This window comes from Mesocricetus auratus, unplaced genomic scaffold, assembly GCF_017639785.1.
Source record: "Mesocricetus auratus isolate SY011 unplaced genomic scaffold, BCM_Maur_2.0 Super-Scaffold_100003, whole genome shotgun sequence".
Lineage (NCBI taxonomy): Eukaryota > Metazoa > Chordata > Mammalia > Rodentia > Cricetidae > Mesocricetus > Mesocricetus auratus.
This window is the reverse complement of record NW_024429188.1, coordinates 83,234,394-83,259,978: the sequence shown is the minus strand read 5'-3', so window position 1 is coordinate 83,259,978 and position 25,585 is coordinate 83,234,394. Positions and strand designations below refer to the sequence as shown.

Genomic DNA, 25,585 nt, shown 5'->3' with positions numbered 1-25,585 from the left:
ACACCCTCACCTAGACACACACACAGGCAAAGCACCAATGCACATAAAATAAAAATAAGTAAACCATTACAAGATAAGTAAAAAATAAAAATATATAAAAAATAAAAATCTTAGTACTATGTATGATAACATTTGTAATGGACAAACTTTGAAATGAGCATGAATTGGCTTGCGTTTTACATAATAGTTTCAGTAATGCAAAATAAAATTCAGTACTGTCAATAGATTAATATGTATACTAAAAATGTTGGCCGTTTTGAAGACTTCATAAATCTAATGTGACTGCTGAGAGAAATTGCTTCCTTAGATCACAATAATTTTGTGTTAATCTCTTTTTTTTTAAAAAGCTCTTTTTTAAAAGGTAACATTATCAACTAGTTGTCAAATCCAACTTCACCAATTTCCTCAACTGAATAGGCACTGTTTTTTAAAGAAGCAGGGAATTCACATTTACGATATTTACTACTTGCTGTCTTTTTCTTATTATCTGCAATTGAAATATGGTGTCTTAAAAATTTATTTCTTAAAATGTTTATTTTTGTGTGCTCATAGTTTCTTAGGAAATTGAAAATCGGGAAGTTTCCCCCTAGCTGTTATTACATGCTTTTGTTTTTGCCATTTTTGTTTTTATGAGTTTTATATTTAGTTTCTGTGTGTTTTCTCGTGAATTTGCCAGTAATAATGTGTAATTATTTTATTATCTCTTTGCTCTAGGACACTGTCTGATTTTTTGAACATCTTTATGGGGTGATGCCAATATATAATAAGAAACACAGAAATAAAAGTCTAAAATTTGATGATTTTATACTTAAAAAACATTCTGGCCAAGTGATGACACAAGCCTTTAACCTCAGCACTCGGGAGGTGGTGGTAGTTAAATCTGTGAGCTCTAGAACAACTTGGTCTATAGAGTGAGTTCCAGGACAACCAGAGTTGTTACACAGAGAGACTCTGTTTTGAAAAATCAGGAAAATATTGTTTTTGTTTGATGGAGTGCAGTCCCAGTTTTCCTCTCTCTGTAGTTTTCATGTCATATCTAAAAAAAGCTTTGCCTAGTACAAGGTCGTAAGTGTTTATTTATACCTGTATGTTCTTAGAAAAGTTTTTCAGTGTTATATAGGTGTAGGCTTCGTTTTGAATTTCAGTTTTATGTATGGTGTGTGATAGGGTTATAAATGTATTCTCCTACATACCAGGGTCTACTTTCCCCAGCACCAGGTGTTGGTAAGACTCATCCTTCTCCAACAAATTGTCTTGACAAAAATCACTTGTTTGGAAATGGAAGTTTTCACTTCTATGTTCCTTCTTTTACACATTGATTTCTTTATGGCAGTAACACCATTTCTGACTCTAGCTTGGAGGCACATTTTGAAGATAGTGTGTATGTGTCTGTTTTATTCGATTTTAAGGTTATTTTAGCTGTAGTGATTCCCTTGCATTTTCATGTCAATATATCAATTTTAGTGTTAGCTTGACAAGTTTGGCAAAACAGTCAGCTTAAATTTTGCTTTAGATTATGCTGAGTTTATAGAATAATTTGCAGAATATTGTTTTCTCTACAATTTCATTCTTTTAATCCAGGAACATAAGATGTTTCATTAATTGATATCTTTTAAAATCAATATAAACAGTGTATGATAGTTTTCAGCATATGAGGACATTGCCTCTTAGGTTAAATTAAGTCTTTAGCATTTTATTCTTTTATTTTACTATAATATTATTACTATCTTAATATTTTCAGATTTTTTCTAATATGTAGAGACACACCTGATTGTTTATTCTACTATCTCACCAAATTCACTTCTAGTAGATATGTTTGTATCACTTAGAATGTTCTCTATATGAAGCCACGGATCACAAACAGGTTGCATTTTTGTAACCTAAGTGAAATGTTTTCAGTTTGGGCGTTTTTCATTTGTCTAAATATTTTGTCTGGAATCCCTCTTATAAGGAACACTGGTAGTGAGTGTCATCGGAAGTCTTTTCTTTCTGTATTTCAGGGAAAACATTAAGTTCTTCCTCTCCTAGTATATAACTAGGTCTTTCATACCTGCCCTTCCAGTGTCTTGATGCATTTCCCCCAAGTTAGTTTCTTACAGTTGTTCACTATCTTGCATGAAAATAAATTTTCTCTGCATTCAATTGCCTTTCTTCTATATCACAGGGTATTTGTGTATTTGTCTGTGAATCAATTTTTGTTTACTTATTTGCTCTCATTAACTCTTTTTGCTTAATAATTGCCTTGATAAATAACTGTTGCTCTTTGTAGATTTTTGAAGCCATGTAGTATTAGCTATTCTGAGTCCTTTGCATTTCCATATAGTTTTAGAGTAATTTATCAACTTATATAGAGAAAGGAAAAGCTGATTAGATTACAGTTAATAGAACTATATCTAATTAAACAATATTTTTCTTTTTTTTTTTTTTTTGTCTTTACGAGACAGGGTTTCTCTCTGTTGTTTTGGAGGCTATCGGTCCAGCCCGGCCTCGAAATCACAGAGATCCGTCTGCCTCTGCCTCCCGAGTGCTGGGATTAAAGGCATGCGCCACCACCGCCTGGCCAATATTTTTCTTTTTTTAAAGATTTATTTATTATATATACAGTGTTCTGCTTACATGTGTCCCTGCAGGCCAGAGGAGGGCACCAGATCTCATTACAGGTTGTTGTGAGCCACCATGTGGGTGCTGGAAATTTATTTAAACAATATTTTTCTTAACTTTTGTGAACAATGCATGTACTTACTAGAATCTTCTTAAATTTTATTCACAATTAATTTGGATATTAATTTAATATCTGGTCCTTTATTGCTAACATATATTGATCTCTGTGTTCACAATCTTGCTAAATAGTTTTCCCACTCCCTTTCCTCCAATCATGTTTTCTATGAACAGAAATAACCTCTTCTTCCACTGTGATCAGGTTGACTTTATTTTTGTTGTTGTTTGTTTGTTTCTTGTTTTGTTTTGAAGACAGGGTTTCTCTGTATAGCCCTGGCTGTCTTGGACTTCACAAGCCATTCTGGTCTCAAACTCACAGAAATCTGCCTGCCTCTGTTTCCCAAGTGCTGGAATTAAAGGTGTGCACAACCCACCACATGGTGTTCTGTTATTTTATGAATTAGAATTGTGGTTTAACATATATATCTTAGTATAGGCTTAAAAATGAGGGATTTAAGATGCAAAGTACTCAGAACAAAATAAGACACGTAGAGGATGGGTATAAGCTTCTTAAGAAGGGTCTTAGAAAGGACGACATACCCAAGGGTGGGTAGGATTTCTTCAAGGGAAAGTCAACTTTGGTCTATTCTGTATTTTCTTCCTTGATAAATTTGAAGGATTAATTTCACAGTATTGTAAGTGTAGTCTTCCTTACTAGTCTCCTGGGCCCTGCCGCTCTGTCTGAACCCCCAAATAACACACAAGACACTATATTAATTATGAAACTGTTGGTTGTTTGCTTGTTTCTTACTAGATAGCTCTGACTTAAGAATTTAACCCATAATTGTTAATGTAAGTATTTCTCTTACCGGAGAAAAGAGTCCGGACCTCTTACTCCTCTGGCCGCCTAAATGGTGTATCCTGTGTCTCTCTTTCCCAGGAGCAGACATTATCATTGTCAAAAAAAACCTAAACCATTTTAAATGCCTTTTTCTGAAGGTCTTTGAAAGTTTTGAAGACTATCTGTCTCAAATACATCTCTATATCTAGAAAACTTAACTTACCTAACTATAAGTTTTGACTATTATAAGTAGCTATCTACAGTCTGTATTTAATTATATATTTCTTTTTTTCTGAGACAGGGTTTCTCTTTATTGTTTTGGAAGCTGTCCTGGAACTCACTCTGTAGACCAGGCTGACCTCAAACTCACAGAGTTCCGCCTGCCTCTGCTTCCTGAGTGCTGGCATTAAAGGCATGTGCCACCATTGCCCGGCATATATTATGTTTTAAAACATTAGTATAAACACAATTCTTAAACAAGAGGAGAAATATACATATCACAAAATTGACCTTGAATTTGTATCAATAAATGATAAGCCATACCAATACAAAGTATTCATTTCCATACCATATCCCCCTTTTACCTTTAAAAAGAGATTTGTTGTGATCACTAACCAATTATAAGCAATCCCATTCAAATGAAAACAAAGATTTATAAACAATATGGGAATTTGGACGTTGTTCATTCCAAACTGCTTCCTGCTAGATGGGGGCGCTGTTCATACCATTGGGATCATGACAAAACTCAGAAACCTGGCTAAGTCATTGTATTTGTAAGGTTGCATCATCTTAGTTGTTTTAGATGTTGAATCACCTGGGCCTGGAAGGAATCCACAGCTTTCCAAAGTAACATATCCTTATACTTAAATTTTGAAGTCAAGGCATTTTCAGAAGATATAAGTAGAATTAATTCAGCAGCATTTATAATAATGTGTTCCTTCTTTAGCAATCAAAAAACTGAAAAACACAATAACATACTGTAATCCAGACACTCTGTGCATTTTCCATCTTTACATGGCATATATTACTCTATTTCTTTTACTTTATATCCACGCTTCTCTGCTTACACTACACCACTCCTTGGTATTTTATCTAATAATTTTAACTCTCACTTCCACCCTGAATTCCAAATCTTTATTTCCACTAAAAGTACATCAAGCAAATGCCGGTTAGTCATGATCTACAGATACATCAAAATCAACATGTCCACGACAGAACTGCTTCAACAAATGAGCTTATCTTTTGGACTTTGTATCTTGGTCATTTTACACTGATGCAAAAATAGGAAGTGTAATAGCTTCCTCCTTTGTATTTACTTCTAACCAAATAAGTACTACTAAATACTACCGGATATATCTAAAGAAGCCTCAAAAACATTTGCATCTCAATTTTCATTGCTATATTTGATGCTTTTCTAGTATTTTACTTAAAATTTCAAAAATCAATTAATATAAAAAGAAGTCTCAAAGCAAAGACTACAAAAAGAACAAATTAAACCAATGCCAAACAACTAGGCACTCTGCATATATGTTACAGTTGTGTACTTTGGTCTTCATGTGGGATTCCTAACAGCGGGAACAGGGGCTGTCTCCAACTCTTTACTGACTTATGAAACCCTACTCCTCATACTAGGATTCCTTGTCCAGCCTCAACACATGGGGAGTTGCTTAGTCTTACAGAAACTTGATATGCCATGTTTGGTTGATACTCTTGGGAGACCTGTCCATTCCTGAACGGAAACGGAAGTACAATAGATGGGGGGAGGGGATTGGGACTGGGAGGAGAGAAGCAAAGAGGAAATGTGACCGGGATGTAAAATAAATAAATTAACAAATGAATAAATTTGAAATAAAGAAGGAAATAACCAAGAACTGAGAAAAATGTACCAAATATAGAAAGCGATAGAAGAAAGTACAAGAAAGACAGATCATTAATTTCTTAAAAATTCATACACCTCTAGCTAGGCAAAAGAGAACATAAAAATTACCATTATCAAAAGAAACATCACAAGATATTTTGCAAGTAGTAAATGAACAAGGTAGTATCATAAACAGTATTATGGAAATAAGTTTCATAAACTATAAGAGAAAAATTTTGAAAGATAAAACATACTGAAACTCATGCAAAGACAATAAATAATAGCTAGAATATCCTATATCTGTTTTATAAGTTAGTTGTGTCTTGAAATCTTTGGAGAAAGAAGACCCTTGTCTATATTGGTTATTAATAAACTTGGTGAAATATTTTACAGATAAATAACAAATTCAGTACAATTGTCTGAGAAAAGAGGAAGGGCTACAAATACAAGGGGCATGTCCATACTGTCTAATAGACTAATAGATGAAGTCATTAAAAACCAAAAACTAACTTCCTCATAAACATCAATGTGAAAAATCTAAGTAAAAATTTTAAAAATTGAATCAAACAACAAAAAAACACAATAACAACAAAATGCATCATAATCAGGAGGAATTGGCCCCTGGATTTCAAGATTGACTTAGTATCTAGAAAATTAATCAGTATGACTCAGATTATTAAAAAACTGAAAACAACTTAATCACACCAACTGATACAGAAAAATCATTTCATAAAACTCATCATCATTTCCTGATAAAAAGTTAAGCAAATTACAATAGATGAGAACTCCCTCAATTGATACAGGTTATCTATGTAAAACACACAGATAAATCAGACTTTAAAGGTGGAAAATTAAAGTCTTCTTTAAAACTGCAGAAGAAAACAAGGATGTACACTGGGGATACTTATCTCCAAGATTATACTGTGATGGGAAAGTCCTGTGTATATGCCAATAAAGCACTGTTGGCCAATAGGGAAGTAAGGTAGATGGAAATAGGAGTTGACGAGGATTCTGGGAAAGAAAGACACAGGAGATATCATGTAGGTGGCCAGAGGAGTAAGATGTCCAGATCCTTTTCTCCGGTAAGAGAAATACTTAGATTATCAATTATGGGTTAAATTCTTAAGCCAGAGCTAGCCATTAAGAAACAAGCAAATGGCAAACAGCTTCATAATTAATATAGTGTCTTGTGTGTTATTTGGGGGTTCAGACAGAGCGCAGGGCCCAGGAGACTGGTAAAGAAGACTACACTCTACCAATGGGGTCAGGTGTGAGATTGAATTTCCATGTAGATTGACAAAAGGTTAAAAGGGATTTTAGAAACCAAAGAACAGAGAGAAGCACAGCTTCTTGGTAGCAGCATTTTTCTCAGGTAAGCTCTGTTTTGCTGGAGACAAGCACAGTCATGTGGCTCACTTAAGGGAGTCTTCTTGACTCAGCATAAGCAAAAAAATGAAATGGTGCAGTTATAATCTCAAAAATAAAATAAATAATTTAATAAACAAAATTTTAAAGTCTGTTCCAGACTTAAACTTTTTCCAGCTACTAAAAAATGAACATTCAAAATCCTTTTCTCTTTCCCCAGGAGAGACTCTGCTTGCCTCACCACATTTTGGAAGAACGAGGTCTTGTGAAAGTTGGTGTTACAGTTCAGGCTCTCCTTGAATTGCCTACCACCAAGGCATCTCAGCTTTCTATGGCTTGATGTGACAATTAAAAAATATATGTGTATAATTTACTGTATTTGAAATGATTCCAGATATCTCAAGATCATGAAGAAGAATGTCCAGTAAAAATAGTTTGCCCTAGGTTTCTTTTTGCAAAATTACATTAAGATCTCAAAATTTAAACTTTGAGTTGTCCAAAACATTTTGGAATAAAATTGGATTAATTTAATAGGAGTTTTGGATCAATTAAAATTCTCCCTTTTTATGTCACTCAAGAACCTTGACTGGTTTTCAAAATGCAAAGTGATACAAAATTTAAAACTTGCTTTCAATTTAAAAATCACATTAAGTTGAATTTTTTATGTCACTGTATACTTGTAAACATCTGGGTAAAAGTGATCATATTTTAGGAGAACGATTCTATATTTGAGTTATTTCATATACTTCTAGTTTGTACACAATCTCTTCAATATTTTGTCTTTGTTTCCTAGGAAAAATGAACAGAATAAAAACAAAACCCTGGCATTATTCAGTTCTTTTAGTATTATCAGTTGGTGCCAAAACATTTTCATTTATATTGTAGGTTGTTTACATGTGAAGTGCCTGTGTAATTGATGAATCTCAAATAGTCTTAAGCATTTTTGCAATTTCTTTTTATGTATTAATAGAATCAATGGAATTTTTAAATATTTTGGTAGGTTTTGTACGGTCAGTAATATGTGAGGATTTAAATGTACCTCACATTGGTGGTTTCTTAGTTAACCCATTGCAGCTTTCCTTAAATTGATTCTTTCATGTTGTCAAAATGTTAATATGCTTAATTTATGCTATTTAATTTTGCAAAAGCATAATCATCTTTTAAATTGTTTTATCTGAAGAGTATTTTATTTCTGTGTTGGGAACATTACACAAAGCAGTAAGACTTTGGAGGGCCAGTGAAGTACTAATTGTCAAGGACATTTTTGATACAACATTAAGTATATCAGCGCTGCCTTCCACATTCAAAGAGCGCCCATTGAGAATCAGGTTTTGATTCAAAATTTGGCATTTCTGGATCATGTATACCTTATGATCCTCATGTAACTTGATCTTGAATTAAACACAGTCTCTTTCATGAAATAGTGTGTTCAGTAATGTCCTTGCTTGATTTGAAGATGGATAAACTTATGGTGATTGTAGTGCAGGAATTTTCCAAAAACATTACTGTGATGAATAACTCCGTTTCCTATAGGAGAGCCTTCATACTCACTTTTGTAGTAGCCAAGCAAGTATCATTTCTTAACTGTGTGATTATTTGCACTTGTTACCTCTTTATATGGATGCAACTTAATAAAAATGTTGGCCTGGATATTTCAAAGGACATTTATAAATGTAAAATGTCACGTGCCAAATACTATGGTAAGGATTGATTTTAGAACTATTTCTACATTTTGTGGATCAGTTGTCATGAAGCAATATTTTTGAATTTTGGCTTCACAGTATAGATTTGTTCTTTTCATTCCCCATGAGTCAAATTGGAGCTATTGATGAGTAAAAGCTTTTTATTACTGTAAGTTGTAATAATTAAATTATTAATAATTTATTATTTAAATAATTGATCTAATTAGATATGACTAAATAGTTGAATATGAAAATATCCCCATTGACATAATGAAACTCCTTAGTGAAAATTTTATAATATAGGTAACTTAGTATGTACCTTAGCTCACGAACTTTTAATTTAGACCAGTTGACGGATTTACAAATTTAAAACATTTTAACAACCAATCATTCATACTTGTATCATGGTTACTGTGCTATAGAATTCCTCTTATTAATTAGTTTTGTTTTATTTTTCAAGTTTTTTGTGCTTTGTTATTATTGAAATAGTTGTGAATCTTCAGGCAATTCCTTTACTACATTTCACTTGTCAGTTAACAATTGCGTTATGGAGAAAACACATCAGAACGTCAGTGCTCATTCTTTATTGCAAATAAATATTCTTTTAAAGATGTTCAATTATTATTGTGCCAAAAGGCAATACCAATATCACTTCTAATGTAGTTTCAGCATAGTCCACAATGACAACCTTATACTAGGACCCTGACATATTTCTGTTAGTAGTTTTTTAGTATAAATTTTATTCTAAATGTTTTCTATGACTTATTAAATATTTACCTAATTAGTTATTGAATTAAGAATGATTATCATTATTTGAATGATTTTGTGATTTGAGGAGGATTGAATAATCAAAGAATAGTATATTTGGCCCCAAATATCATTAGATAGCTACTTCTGTTAAATTTTATGACCGTATGGCACAAGAAAGAAGTGATGTTGCATATGTTTCAACTGAAATGAGTAAAAATGCATAACCATTTGTTTAATACTTATCTTTATAGAATGCTAGTTTAATGACTTTTCTAACTGAATTTTTTGAAGAATTCAGAAATGTTTGTATTAGTCACAGATTTATCATAATTGATTTTCTGATGCATTTAAAATAAATGGAACATTAAATGTATATTACCGATGCAAACTGTGGATAAAGTTGAATGAAAAAAATCTAAGCTGGAACTCCTTTCTTCCTTTCAGTCGTATTCCTCCCTATCAATATCTGCCCCTTTTTGGTCAATATTTGATAGTTTGTGTCTGTAGTCCCCACTGTGGATGAATATTTAAGCGTTGTGTTGCTCAGTGAGTGACAGTGCTTGCTGTGAAGGCGGTCAACCTGAGTTTGACTATCAGTACTCACACGGAGGAAGAAGATAACTGAAACCTGAAAATTGTCCTTTGATTGTGTGTCCCCTTGTTTCTAAGCTTCCCAAGTAGACCTTTCTTTTGACCCACACAAAACAAACAAATACTTTGATAAGATAGACACTCAGAGTAGTTGGGCTTTTAGTTGGGCATGGTGGTACACCTAAAATCTTGCTTCCTAGAGAGTCTGAAGTGAGAACAAGTTTTGAAACCAGCAGTTTATGACTAGCCTGACAAACAGTGAGATTTGGTCTCAGAAAATAAAGGACAACAGCAACAAATGCAACAAAAGCTGAAGCAGATTGTTGTAAGAGTCCTGATTGCTTTTATGCCATATTATTTTCAAGACAATTTTGCTTTAAAAAGTTGTAAGTTTTTACATGTAAAAAAGATATTTAAAATTAAAATAAAAATGATATAAAAAAGTTGTAAGTTTTTAAGCTATCTTTACAATCTAATGTTTTAATGTATGACAGAAAGAGAAAACTTTATTTAAACAAGCATATAGAATAGGCCAATATGTGTTTGTTTTGTTGTACTTTTTAGTGCTTCATATATGACAAAATTGTAAGGAATCTATTCTTTCACTTTCAACTATAATTTTTCTAAGCATGCTCGTATTTTTCAACTATTTTTAATTTAAATTAGAAACATGCATGCTTCAAATGTCAATCCCAGCCTGCCCCTTGTCCCTCCACCAGCTCCCCCCACCCCACCCCTAGCCCAATCCCCACATCATTCCCCAGGGAGGGTGGGGCCCTCCTTAGGGGGATTTCCAGAGTCTGTCATTTCATCCAGAGCAGGACATAGGCCCTTCTCCATGTGTCCAGGCTGAGAGAGCATCCCTCTGTGTGGAATGGGCTCCCAAAGTTCATTCACACGCCATGTTGAACACAAATCTACTACCCAAGGCCCCCGAGATATCTGAGGCACTATATTCATGGAGTCTGGATCAGTCCCCTGTTGGTCTCTTAGCCATCAGTCTGGGGTGACATGCTCATATTTAATTGTGAATTGTGACTCACCATTATAATGCACTCAGGAAAGGAGGGTTACAGTGAGTTTGGGAATAGCCATCACTACGTAATGAATTATCTTCTCAAAGAATAAATCCCTAAAGCACATACTTTATTAAAGTAACTATTATTTGTTTATAATTTTTTGATCCTAATAGTAGAATATTTATATATTGGCAAATACTGTTGAAGAGAATGTTGTTATAGTTACCTTAAAGCTACACATTTACATGAGTACTTAAGTGAATATCTATTTGATAAAAGGTGTTTAAATGTAGTCCAAGTTTATTGCAGAATTTTCAGTGATCTTTAGCAAGCACCAGACTTGCTTTCTGCTGTAATAAATCTATAGTTTTCATATTCTCAATTGGATGGCCCTAGAATAAATTCTCTGGCAATCAATACCAGTGTATGGTGAACTCCAAAGGCAATGAATTATTGTACATAAGATTATTATTAAACATAAGATTTATTTGTGAGTGCCAAGATAGCTGCTGTAATTGATGGAAATTATCAAACTTATGTGTTTAAAGCTATCATATCTTCTATTTCTCTATTTTAAACACGAAAATTTTTCTTATACTTAACATTTTAAATGACTTAGTCTTTCCACAATAGAGTGTACATATGTGTTTAATGTAAGGCCCAGGGTCAACGTTTTGTAGCATAATAAAATCTTGTTGTTTTAGAATGAGAATTCTATATATGAACAACTTATAAGTTATGGCAATTCTAACAAAAATAGTTAAAAGACAGAAATTTGATAGTTGAGTCATCTGAAAGTTACTAAAAGGAAATGTATTCTTTAAAATGTGATTATTATAAAATATTAAATCGGTCCATCATATTTTGTGTTTCTCACATATATAAATTTGATTACTCTGCCACTTAATGTTACAAAATTAATTTATTTTCACCGTATTCTACTGATACACAGTTATTACATGTCTACAAATGTAGTTGAGAAATACATAGGATTGTACATATTTAAATACATGAACACGTATTTTCAAAAATAGATTGAATTTGCTGAAAGTCCTTACTTAGATCTCTCATTAATTTCTAATACAAACAAATGTAAAATAATGCAATATAATTTATGATACAGTAATTAAAGTTATACCTTGCAGCTGTGATGCATAAGCTTGAATATGTATATGGGGTTTTTATTTGTTGACTTACTTTGCCTTGTAGGGTCAATGGCATCCTGTTGTAGGGTAATTCCATTTATATTCTTTTTACACAATGTGTATATATGTATTTTAGGAAGCTTCTACAACATTAACTTCTCATATGAGTTATTTTCAAGGTCTTTAGTGCTGTTTATCTCTCTGCTTTCACATTACATTGCCTACTCCAGTTTATCTGTTTCCTGATCCATTATTCTGGTTTAACTATTTATACCACCATGTTCCATTTACAGTCAATTTAATTTTCCTCCATGATGTTTTACTGATTAATTGAACTCTGTGAGTATTCCAAATTAAACATATGCTTGAAGATTAAAAGCTAACATTTATAAATGAGAGAAAACATGACATTTTTCTTTGTGGGTTAGGGTAAACTCACTCACAATGATTGTTTGGAACTCCATCCATTTACTAAGATCCACATGATTGACAGTTTGAGAAAAGACAGCATCTTCAACAAGTCGTGCTTGCTAAACTGGGTGGCTACATGTAGAAGTACACAACTAAATCAAATATGGTGAGATCACCAGCAGTATTATTTTTGCTCAGGATTGTTTCCATGTGGATTTTAAATATTTGTTATATCTGTGAAAAGTATTGAAAAAGGGAATGTGTTTATGAGAGCACATATGATGGAACAGTTATTTCTGTGTACCTGGTGGAGGGTGGGGGCTGTGGAGGAAATGGTTGGAAAGCTGAGGGTCAAAGGGGAAACTTATGTGCTGGATCTTAAGCCTGGGTTGAATATGATGAGAAAAAGCATGAGGAGAAAACAGAAGACAATCCAATCAGAAACACTATCCTTCAGCTATGAAAAATGAAGCTTGGTTATTTTACTAGAGAAGCGAAATTGAAAACAATTTTCAGAGATGAAGCTGAAAATGTTGACCATATTAGGTTGTAATAAATGATAATGGAAGATTCCACTGAAAGGTCATTTAGATTATGCTTCCAGACAGATGAGTAGACAGCAGTGAGGCAGATAGGTTGAAGAGGGAAGAGACAAATGAAACCTGAGACACTAATTAAGTGTTTTAGTAATGAGTTAGGTTAAGGATTGAAGCAGGAGATTTTCAAAGGGAATATTCCTAGATCTATACAGGTTAGCTTTAGACATCAAGAATATTCTGCCAATCCTACCAGGTAATCAGTAGCCTAACTGCTGGTCTTCATGTCTTCATCCTGTCCTCCAAATCCAATCCCCTAGTCTTACTCCCATCTCTGGCAAATCAACTTCTGCAGCCTTACCCTTTCCTCTACTCCCATCTCCAATGGATTACACAGATCTCCAAACTTCCCCCAATTTATTGTCTTATCCAAGCACCCAACCCCACCAGGCATTCCCTGGGAACATACCATCCAAGAATTCCAGAGAGGCAAGCAGAGCAACAAAGCAGGTAGATGAACTTCAGATCCCCACACTTCATTCTCTCCTCAAAATTCAGCTCTGTAGCAAACTGACTATTGTGACTTCTCTTTACTCTCTGCCCCAATTCTCAGGGGACTAAGCAGATCCTGATGGAATGCACTGCTTTCCTCCCTCCAATTGGACCCCTTAGACTCCATCTTAGACCATCCCCATTGGTAAGTGTCAGCTCCCAATACCTAGAAATGTATTTTACCAGAAAACCCCAGTGATCATACCTGGCAGTATCCCAGTAGAATTCCCTACTAGATAACATACAGCCACCAAAATCCCCTAAGGACTAGAGAGGGCAACAGAAAGCAAAGAACAAAACACCCACCAGAGGAAGAGACCAGATATCAGCATATAGATTTACTCTTGTCCTAAACCCAGATGAATAGATGCTAGCATAAAAACCCAATTGATAACAGCTAGGACAGTGTGTCTTCACTCGAGCCCAGCAACCCTACCACAGCAGGCCCTGAGAGCTGTAACATAGCTGAAGCTCAAGACAAAGTCCTTATAATAGACTTTATGGATATGATAGAGGTCCTTAAAGAGGAAATGAATAAATCTCTCAAAGAAATCTATCAAAACCAAACAAGCAGTGGAAGGAAATGAGTAAAACAACTCAAGATCTGAAAGTGAAAATAGAATCAATAAAGAAAACCCAAAGTTAGTGAAATCTGAAAATGAAAAATTTAGAAACTCAAATAGGAACCTCAGAAGCAACACTCATCAACAGAATATACAGGAGATGGAAGAGATAATCTCAGACACTGAAGACATAGCAGAAGAAATGAATATCTCTGTCAAAAATGTTAAATCTAAAAAGAATCCTGGCACAAATCATCCAGGATATCCAAGACTATATGAAACGTCCAAATCTATAAATAATAGCAATAGAGGAAGAAGAAGAAACCTAGGTCAAAGGCACAGAAATTGTTTTCTACCAAGTCATAGAAGGAAATTTCCTTAACCTAAAGAGGGACATGCCTATTAAGGTACAAGAAGCATGCAGAACACCAAATAGATGGCCCAGAAAAGCAAGACCTCTTCCCATGTAATAATCAAAGTACCAAATGTGTACGACAAAGAAAGAACACTAAAAGCTTCAAGAGACAAAGACCTACATATAAAAGCAGACATGTTAGAATAATATCTGATTCTCATTGGAGACTCTAAAAGTCAGAAGGGCCTGGGCAGACATTCTTCAAATTTTAAAACACTACAGATGCCAGCCCAGACTACTACACAAAGCAAAACTTTCAATAACAATAGACAGAGAAAACCTGATAAAACCAAATTTAAGCAGTCAGCGTCTGTCTACACACCCAGCTCTACAGAAGGCATTAAGAAAAACAGACACATTGATTAATGACATCAAATCCAAGACCCAAATGTGAGTCCACACAGTAGAAGTTTCCTTATACATATATATATATATATGTATGTATAGGAAATAGTTCTAAATGAAATTGTCAAATAACAAGGGCTACAGAGCCCCAACTGGACATCTCTTGTCACCAAATGAAGCTTCTAGTACTAGGATTGGGTTACATCTAATTGAGATGATTGCCAAAAGGGTCTCACGGGAATCCCCAAACAACCCAGGCTGTTGTCCCCATCGCTAACCCAGAAGCTATCTTGGAAGGAGTCTCACTGGGGAAACAAACTACTTTTAAGGGTTGGCAGCATGTCTAGCAACAGATATCCAATAGAAAATGAAATGAACTTGGTGATTTCTTTTTTCATAATGTTATGTTAGGGCCTTTTGGGGGTATTTTATTGTTTTATTAGATATACACGAATTAAGAATATTTAGTGAGGTATATTCCCTCCTCTCTTTTACCACACAGGCCCTTTTGCATAAATATTTCGGCTTCCAGTTCTGTGTTTTTAGGGGATTACTGTGTGGATGAGTGAGTCTCTGCATTTATGTTTCTTGTGCCCTTTCTTGGGCTTTTATCCTTCTGCCTGTCATGCTCTATTATGTTGGGTCTTATTTTACATTAACATATTTTATTTCACTGTGTCATTATGCCTTAAAAACCCATTTATTGCCCGGCGGTGGTGGCACACACCTTTAATCCCAGCACTCGGGAGGCAGAGGCAGGCGGATCTCTGTGAGTTTGAGGCCGGGCTGGACCGACAGCCTCCAAAACAATTCCGAGAAACCCTGTCTCATAAAAACCAAAAAAAAAAAAAAAACATTTGTTTTCTGGTGAGAGACAGAGAGTGGGCAGGTAGATCTGGATGGGAGGGGAAGTGAGAAAGAACTTGAGGGAATAGAAGGAGGAGAAACCATAATCAGGACATATTATATGAGGAAAAATCTATTTTCAATGAAAGGGAAAAAGAGTATTCTGCAATGTTTTATCGGAACTACATTAATGGTGAAAAACAATAAGTAAAATAAGGAAACATTCCATGTACCATTTTCTTATGTACTTGGATCAAAGATAGTAGAATGGTATGAGAAACACACAAATTCCAGTCCGGGGGTGATAGCAAATACAACCTAAATTCCCAATAGCCAGGAACTTTCTGGGTTACAGTTTGACAGTTTGTCTTCAAAATATCTGAGCAACAGTATGTCAAAATTCAAAGGAAGATTGGTCCCAGTTAAACTTGTATATTTATGTTGTGAGTTGACTTGACCAACTTCACTTCTTTTTTTTTTTTTTTTTGGTATTTCAGTCCATCATATTGGGAACATGGCTGCATTCAGGTAGACATGGTGCTGGAGTTGAGAGTCCTACATCTTCACTCTGAGGCAACAGGACATCAACTACTTCATTTCTTAATCAAATAAATACAGTCTACCCACCAGTTATCTCCAAGGTTGTAAGGATTTGCAAGGGCTAATTAGGTAGGATGATTGTCTTTCTGTAGAAACCCATATTTTCTTAAAGTAGTTCCAATAATAATAAAGAATTTTCTTCAATGTCTTTGTTTCCATGTCAAAGCTGCTTTTATTTATTATATCTAATTCCACTGAAATCTCTAATTTCAATTGATTCTAAAAATAAATTCTCTGGTGGAGAAAAACATAATAAGGAACAAGAGAGAAAATAGCCAACAATATGACAAGGAGCAGCATGTACAACTGGCTACATACTAATAAACAACACCCAAGGAAACTGGGTTCTGAGGAACATTTCCTAAATTATGGTCACCATCTGTTATTTCCAAGAATTATACAATATGTACAGCATTTTGACAAAGCTAGAGAAGACGTCAGTAACAAGATCTGTATGTTCATTAGGGTTCTTCAAGTCAGGAAACATAAATAAAGCTGTCTATTTTGCAGATTCCTAGGAAAGTGGCGAAAATTTTAAGCTACAATGTGTTGATTATTTTGAACGATTTTTTGGTTTTTACAGATGATAAGATCATGAATATTAAAACTTCAAGAGCTCTAGGATATTCTGGAGTTTAAAGAAGTTCCTTCTTTTAGAAATTGCATTGTCTAGTTCCACTGTTTAGATTGTGGAATAGCCATGGTTGGTAGCACAAATGCTAGGTGCTGTCATTTATGTGTTTTCCCTTATACTACCACCTTGTTTTCCCCTGTTGTACAACATCTCTAGTGTAATGTTGATTTTGAACACTGATTTAGTTATAAAGCAAGTGTGCCACGAGGAAGAGACACAACATCTCTTTATCTGCATTTTGTTTCCTTAAGATTTGCCTTTACACACTCACTTATATACCTCTCCTATTAAGGTCCTGATAAATATTGCTGATTCGATATCTTAGACATCTTTTTTAATCTGCAAGTCATCCTTGAATATGGATCAGGAGTCAAGGAATCTATAACAAGTATAGCAAGCATAACATGAGGAAGCTGCAGAAAAACAGAAAGAAAGAAAAGGAAGGAAGAAAAGAAGGGAGGAAGGAAGAGAAAAAGAAATAGAAAGAGAAAAAAGAAAAAGTTAGAAACCCAGATATGGATGCAGATCCCATAAAATTCAAGGAGATACCAATTATACACTCTTAAACACACACACACACACACACACACACACACACACACACACAAATAAAGCCAAACAAACGAACAAAAATACAAAACAAACAAACAAACAAAAAACAGCTAGAGCCTCTTGCTACATTTTCCAGGCTTGTCTTTATCTTGCAATCCTGCTGACCAGTCTTCCATGAGCTGGGAAGACTGGCATAGGCTATCGTATCCTACTTAATATCTTGTCCTTTGACCTTTTGTTCTTCAGCCTCTTCCTACCTGTCTCATCCCACTAAAGCTCCTTTCTCTCTTTTCTCTGTTTCAGGCCAAGCTTTCTTTTTCCCTTAAGTGGTCTTTTCTTTCTAAACTATTTTCTTAATAGTCTTCTTAACTATTTTCTCAATAGTCTTCTTAACTATTTTCTCTAACACACTAAATAGAAGGCTTATCTAAAAATTCCTGCCCTCCCCTAAAAGGGCATTTGAAGCTTTCTGAAATTCTATCAGAGACTGGAATGCTTTTTAGGTCTGACAAATTAATTCCTAATGGTTTAATGGAATGTGCTTCACCAAGTTCACAAGGGTGATCTTTGTGCCAACCTCCAGACTTCTCACTCTCATATCTGCTTCCTTCTCAAGCGTTATTCTGCCAGCTCAGCCCTTGTTTGTGGCAGTCCCTTTGTAGAAGAGGGCAGTGCTTTCACCAGGACAGCCAAGTAATAAGTGTTAGATATATCCAGTGAGGGGAATGTCCAAATAGATGGACATTACTCTGCTTTTAGGGAAAGAGGATTTCTCTTTCTGTTTGTGGAAATTCTTCCCGTATCTGTGATCATTTGATTGGTAGCATACATTCAAACGTTTTTCAGAGAAATATGATAATTAGATCAATAAAACAAACTTGAAAATAGCCTTTTATTTTCTGAAAAAGAGTTCTACCAAATATTCAGCAGTCTCCCTTTGTGTGTGTGTGTGTGTGTGCGCGCGCATATGGGAGCACTCGTGTGTGTTTTCCCTAAGAATCAGCTCTTCTCCACTTTGCAAGGAAATGGTATATATTTCTGGTGCAGGCTTCTCTGTCTGGTTGCTATATCGACTATGGGCAGCACCAAGATAACTTTGGAAAATATTAGAGCACTGAGAGAACATAAATTTCTGATATGCAGGTGGTCTTAGGTGACTCCTGTGAAGGGGTCATTTGATTCCTAAATAGTCGAGAGTCACAGGTTGAGAACCACTGGTGTAGATCCTAGAAATGCTAGGGGCAGGAATTCCATTTTGTAGGTACATCAAAGCCCTAACCCCTGCTAAGTAAAGACTTTCCAAGTGTGATCTTCTGAGTGACTGTCCTTTGAGCCAAACAACCGTCATGTTGAAACATTTGGCCATGACGGCTTTTCAAAATTCTTCCCAGCTGGGATTGTTTGAGATTATGTCTCCATCCCCCTTCTCTCCTAATATACAACTACTGAGTACCAAGTGGTAACTCTGCAGGTGACTTGGGGAAGGGATTATATATAGACCAGACATTCTCCATTTTTGCTGCTACAGGCAGGTCTTCATCTCTGCTGGGTAAGGCTTTTCACCTTAGTTGGTTGAAAGAGGAGTTTCCACACCCCTGTAAGAAACCCCTTGCCTAGTTCAGTAAGGAACCCAATTAACTCCTTATTTCTCCAGAGACAACTTTTGTAGGAATTGTGCCTCTCTATGTTGTTGGGACCTTAAAGGGGTAGGTGTTGCTTGAATTCCACCCAGGGAAGGAATTTTAGCATCACTGCCCTAATCTGGGAGAGGGGAAGAAGAGAAGAGAGGGGGGGAGAAAGTGAGAGACTTTGGCAGACCACAATGAAAGAAAGCATCTGTTTTAGTGTGAGATTCTTCTCTGATACCATTAGGTTAGTCATTTGACTGACCTTGCTCCAATTTAAGGCAATAGAAGTTATGATTCTTATTGATTTGCTTACGGGACTCCCAAACATGCATCCAAGCTTCACTTGCTACCTGATGGGAAGGAATGGTGACACCTGAAGCAACACTGGAAACTTAGTGGCTACCTGTTAACATCAGCATATACCTTAACTTCAACATGAACAAAAATTTGCCCACTGTTTCATTTGGTGCAGTAGTTGACACTTCTATCTTTCTTCCTGAGTGCAGTATATTACCGAAAATATGTAGCACAATGTTCAGCATAAATCAGTAAAATAATAATAATAAAACAATAAAATTAACCAATAGTCAAATAATTACTATAATAGATCATTGATGGAAGACCTCCATTATAATATAACTCCAAATCACAACATTTCTCCATTTCTTTTATTTCTTTCTTTTTTCTTTTTGTCGAGACAGTGTTCTCTGTGTAGCTTTGTAGACCAGGTTGGCCTCAAACTCACAGAGATTTGCATACCTCCTTCAACCAAGTGCTGGAATTAAAGCTACTGCCACAGCTCAACATTTCTCCATTTATACATAATTGTATTCTTCTACATTTTTGAGATGGGGCTCTCAGTAGACCAAACTGACTTCAAGTACTTTTTGTAACCAAGAATGCCCTTTATACTGGTGGTCCTCTCAGGTGCTGTGATTACAGGCCATGTGTATCACCACAGTCTGTTTATGAGTTGAGTTTGCTTAAGACCTTAAACATGATAGGTAGAAACTCTGCCAAGGGAGAAAAGTCCCCAGCAAACTCCACTCTTTTAAATGATAATTGCCATCACTTATTAAACACCTAGACTGTTACATACTTTTTTATGTGAAAAATCCAACAAGGTAGATGATATTCTCTTCAAACAACATAAAATAGAAATGGAGATTGAGAGGGTAAAGCCACCTTCCTATGCCTATAGTTTCTAAGTAACTAGGTCAGGATTCAAAGTGAAGCCGGCTTGACTTTAAGACTTTCTAAACCAGTTTCCTGCTGTACAACGATGTTTTGTTCATAACACCCATGCTCTACTAGCCACCTGGCTAAGGCTCCTTTTATCACTAGCACCATGGTACCTTTTTACTTTGATGATTTCTGTAGGGAACCCGGAAAAATTGTGTAGGTGTATGTGTGTGTGTGTGTGTGTGTTTGTGTATTTAACTGGAAAAGAGAAAGACCAATATGGAAGGATAGGGAGGAGAGATAAATAACAATAAGAATCTTTGTGAAATATTATATATATTAAATCAGGTAATGCATTTGCCATCATACTGCTTTCCCCAAGGTTCATAGACTAGTTAACAAAAATCACAATGGAAGGCATGACAAACTTCCATTTGGGATGTTGGTTAGAGAAACCTAAGAGACTCCTGAAATAATATAGTCTATTGATGTTGAGCCACTGCACACTTTGTTCACAGTATTTCAAAGAAACAAGTTGGTACTGATCGGGAAGAGTCTTCCACAAAGACTGGATCACACAGTATTAAGATGCTATGCAAGCCGCCAATGGAGAAAAGCAATTAACAGTCTGACCCATCTATAAAGCCTATGAACTTCAACAGTGACCCCTTGGCAAGGTATTCCCAAGGGTACAACAGTGATTCTTATATCTTGGGGGTAACCACCAGCCACCTAATTGTACTTAAGGCTCATTCAATAGGAGAGCATTAATTTCTGGTACTGTAAACACAGTTAGCCATGCATGGTTATTGAGGCCCTGGATCCTGGAGGAGAGTGTAGTACTGCCACTTTAATAAATCAGTATGATTAGAAACTGTATTTTAAATTCTTAACCTCTACTCATAAATCTCTACTCATAGATCATTGTAGCCATACCCCTCATCAAATAAACACCTTTTTGCAGCATTCAGAGATCATCACAGAGAGACACAACTGGTCAAAATGCAGAGAACTGATCATGGTGTGCCCAGTCCCCATTGGTAAATCTACATTACAACCCCTACATATAAGGTTCTTGGGGCAGAAAGATTTTAAGAGCAAGAAGGTCAGGTCATATGTTGTGAGATAGTTTATCCTATGTATGAAAGGAAACTCCACCCATGAAAACTCAAGTAATTTAAAGAAGAGGTCATGAATTTGAGAGGGCATGGGAGGCAAAGGAAGGGTTGAATATGAGAGATTCATGAATTTATGGCAATAAATTACTCATGCACGATATTTTCACAAAAATTAAACTAAACTGTTTTCTTTAATATGTAATGTTTGTTGTTCAGATTGCTAAGCTTGAGGCTATGAATCAGAGCAAAGTGAAGTCCCTTGAAACTGAGTAAATTTCTCAATAAAGTTACACAGGACCTATGTAATAGTAGTCAAATTGGAACCATGTCATTAGTCTATCTAAGTTCCTGATTAAGGACCAGAAAGTAATAGAAACCAGCATCTGTCCATCTATCTATCTATCTATCTATCTATCTATCTATCTATCTATCTATCTATCTATCTATCTATCTCTCTATCTCTCTATCTCTCTATCTCTCTATCTCTCTATCTCTCTATCCATTCATTTAGGTTGTGTGTGTATAAGAGGACAATATTAAAGGTCTCCTATTGCTCTTTTAATTTCTGAAACGGGATCTTATGGTGAATCTGGATCATAGTGATTTGATTAAGCTTTCTGGCTATTCATTGTCAAGGGTTTGTCTCTCTAGTGCTCAGGTTACCATTGTGTCCCCACCCTGTTTCTTCCGTGTGTGCTGGGGATTTCAACTTATGACCTCATGTTATGGTGGTCACTGCAGTGTTAGAGGTGGAACCCAGGTTTTTATATATGCTAAACAAGGAATTTATAAATGCACTCCACTCTTAATTCAGTTATAACTTTTTAAGAAAAAAATTTTAAAAATTCTTAAAATTGTATTCTGACCATTGGGCAAACTGATGCAATGATGTCCAAACTTACACAATTGTGCTCTAAGGCATTTTGTAGATGGACAAGGACATTTTAAATAGAATAAAAGAATTTCTGATTGTATTGTTTTTATGAATACAATGAATTCAAGGTTTATAAACATAATTAAATATGCATTATAACTATATATATATGTATATATGGTTACCACCATGTGATTTGTAAGTTGCCAGAAGATCACATGGAATATTGACAGTGTTATCAATAAGGTAAGCACAAATGGACAACCAATTGACAGCATTCTTGGCCAGCTACATTATTAGGGTAAATTCAAACCACAATGATTCAGTCTTTTCTGCTAAAATTTCATACAAATTAAAAAGTTTCCAAGAATTGTTTAATGTTTATACTGTATCTTCTTTTAATTGCTGTGATGAAACCATAACCAAAAGCAACTTATGGAAGAAATAATTTATTTGACTTTCACTTCCCTACAGTTGTTCATCATCAAGGAAGTCAAGACGGTTCAGGAACCCAAATAGGGCACTCTGCTGCAGGTAGGAGCTGATGCAGAGGTCATGGAGTGGTGTTGCTTGCTGACTTGTTTTCCATGGCTTCCTCAATTTGCTTTCTTGTAGAACACAGGACCAGCAGTCCAGGTGTTCTGGGATCTCCCTCAGCAATTACTAATTAATAAAATACCTTAGAGGTCTACATACAACCTGATCTTATGAAGGTATTGTCTTAATTGAGGTTCCCATCTCTTAGATGACTTTAGCTTGTGTAATTTTAATGTAAATCTATCCATCACACTCTGTATAATAATGGTAGATTCACCCTGTTTTTTATTTTGTTTTTTGAAACAGGATTTCTCTGTGTAGCTTATCAACAGACTTAGCTGTCCTGGAAGTAGCTCTGTAGATCAGGCTGGCCATGAACTCAAAGAAATCTGCCTCTCTCTGCCCTGCGAGTGCTGGGATTAAAGGCGTACACCACCACTTCACGGCCACCTTAAGTTTTTTTTTATGGCTAAAGGTATTATTTTATTATGAGGAAATTCATGCATATAATTTATAAACTAGCATGGCTCTCCTGCAAGAATATGTTTAAAATAACAAACATGGTATGATAAATTATTGAAAATTTGGATAGCACTGTATTAAATAGAGCCCTTTATTGTGATGTAATTTATATTTCAGTTTCTCTTCTCTGTTCACACACATACACACACACCAGGTGAGAGAAACTGTCTTTGTTTCTAGAGAAAATAGCTCTTGATTTGCTTGCAGTAATTGCTTCTCTTGTATATAGGAGGTGCATGTATAAATTCCTAGGCAATTTTAAAAACATACTAAGGAGTAGGATATTCAGAATTACTTTGCAAAGAACAATTTGGAGGAATGTTTCATTCCACCCTCCCCAGCTTGGTTATGTACTTTCGAAAAATGTACTTTATTTTCCTTATCATATTGAGGCAATTTGAGCTTGTCCAGTGATTTCTTTGAAACTCACAAATACAAATGTAAATACAAAACTTAAGATCTGTCTTTGTGACATGCATATTTACAGCACATTAACACTTTAATATTTTCCAAATATAAATTATTTGGGAAGCATGGTATCATAAAAAATCAAACAAGAAAAGAAAATCACAGGGGAGAAAGTGCTGGGTGTGTCCTGGATATTAACATAAGTAACTTTTGGCAAGTTTGGCCTGTAGATTGCTGACACTTTCCTCCAATTGTTCAAAAAACATAAATTATTTCCATGAATGTGCTGTGTTACATGGTTTTCCAAAAGGGGGAGACAGTAAGATGTAGACATTTCTAAGTGTTTCTTACAGTCCAAGTGTCAGCATTCTCTTTGTTCTTTCAGTCAATTATACTTAAAAGGAACTCCCTCGCTGATAAGAAATGAGAGAGAAAAACATTTTCAGGGAATGCAATGGGGCAGCTCCTTGTCTCTGTGTGGCTCATTTCCCAAGAAGTCAAAGCTGATACCCAGGAGAGCTTGAGTCTCCTGCTCCATTTCTATTTTAAGTAAAGTGTCTGAACACCTTTTCCCTGTTTTAGTTTCAGGAAATGCACGCTAACAGTTGTATAAAGCCCAAGGCACATGGAGCCTTGGGAGACATGTTCGTGTTAGTGGATGGGAATCTGAGGAACAGGAATACAAGGAATGAAGAGTGACTTAAGTGAGGCTGAGCTACTGTACCAGGTCAAAGTTAAGGCACAGTAGAGAGATCCAGGTGAGATGTTTCCCCAAAGCCTTTTATGTCAACTTTCATTTCTTTTCCTAGATTGCTTTATACTCTTATCAGTTCTCCATCAGCCACTTGTACTCCTAACACTCCACAAAACAACTCACAGCTTTTCCATTTTATTCGCGTTTTCCTTCTGTGGTTTTCCTCTTCGCTTTATATCTTTGCTTCTGGTATGCATGTTCTGCTTGTAAATTATACATGTATGGTCATATATATGAATAGATGATAGTAATGCGCAGCTTGTAAACAGTGAATTACAATTTTAAATGAATACACAAATGAAAATGCTACCCTGTAGGAACATGTAACTGAATCAATTGTAAATGCATTATTAGCTTACTAACTTTAGCAGTGAAATTTGGATTCACTAGCTTAGAGAAATGAAACATGTTACAGTGTCAAGCAAATATTCTTGGTATCCTCCGTAGTGACTTTTGATTCATTAATTCACTTAAAACGTATTTACAAAGCAGTTGATCTATTTTAGGCATTTGAGATTTAATTAGAAAGTACAACTATCTACTACATAGAGATGAGAATATTGAAGAGGGAGACAGGAAACAAATTACAAACAGACAATAAGTAGTTACATATCAGATATTAAGAAGAATATTTTTCTAAAACGTATAAATAGAAGGAATTTGTTAGAACAGCTGCTAACAGAAATACAAAAAATAATGACTGCTGTGTAGGTACTGGAGGAAATTGAACTCTTATACTCTCTTTATAGGAATGCAAACTAGTACAGCTATTGTAGAAAACAGTGTGGAAACATCTCAAAATTTAGAGATAGGACTACCATGGAATACAGCAACATCCTGACTGGATGTTTATTCAAATAAAAATCTTTCAATATTCTAAAGAGGCACATAAATACCAATATTTATTGTGACACTATTCATAATTACCAATAAATGTAAACAATATAAGTGTCAACTAATGGATATATGACAAAAATGTGGTATATTTTCACCATGGAACACTATTCAGTCCCCAAATGAAGAAAGAACTAATGTCATTTATGATAACATGGGCTGTGCTAAAGGATATTATGTTAAATAAAATAAACCAGACATAGAAGGATAAGTACTTCATGTCCTCACTTGTATTTGAAATCTAAAATGGTTTAAGAATAGAAATTAGAATGGTAGATTCCAGGGAACCATGAGATGTTGGTCAA

General features: G+C 35.2%; 1 protein-coding gene across 3 annotated transcripts in view; it reads left to right on the top strand.

Moving 5' to 3' along the window:
* Positions 1-9,573, top strand: part of Lrch2 (leucine rich repeats and calponin homology domain containing 2) — an 82,531-nt gene extending 72,958 nt beyond the window's left edge. For all 3 annotated transcript variants that reach the window (XM_040744529.1, XM_040744530.1, XM_040744528.1), the window contains one exon: positions 6,943-9,573. In XM_040744529.1, the coding sequence (XP_040600463.1) occupies positions 6,943-7,062 (120 nt within the window). In that variant the 3' untranslated portion in view covers positions 7,063-9,573. The remainder of the gene's footprint in view (positions 1-6,942) is intronic.
* Positions 9,574-25,585: the final 16,012 nt, after the last annotated feature.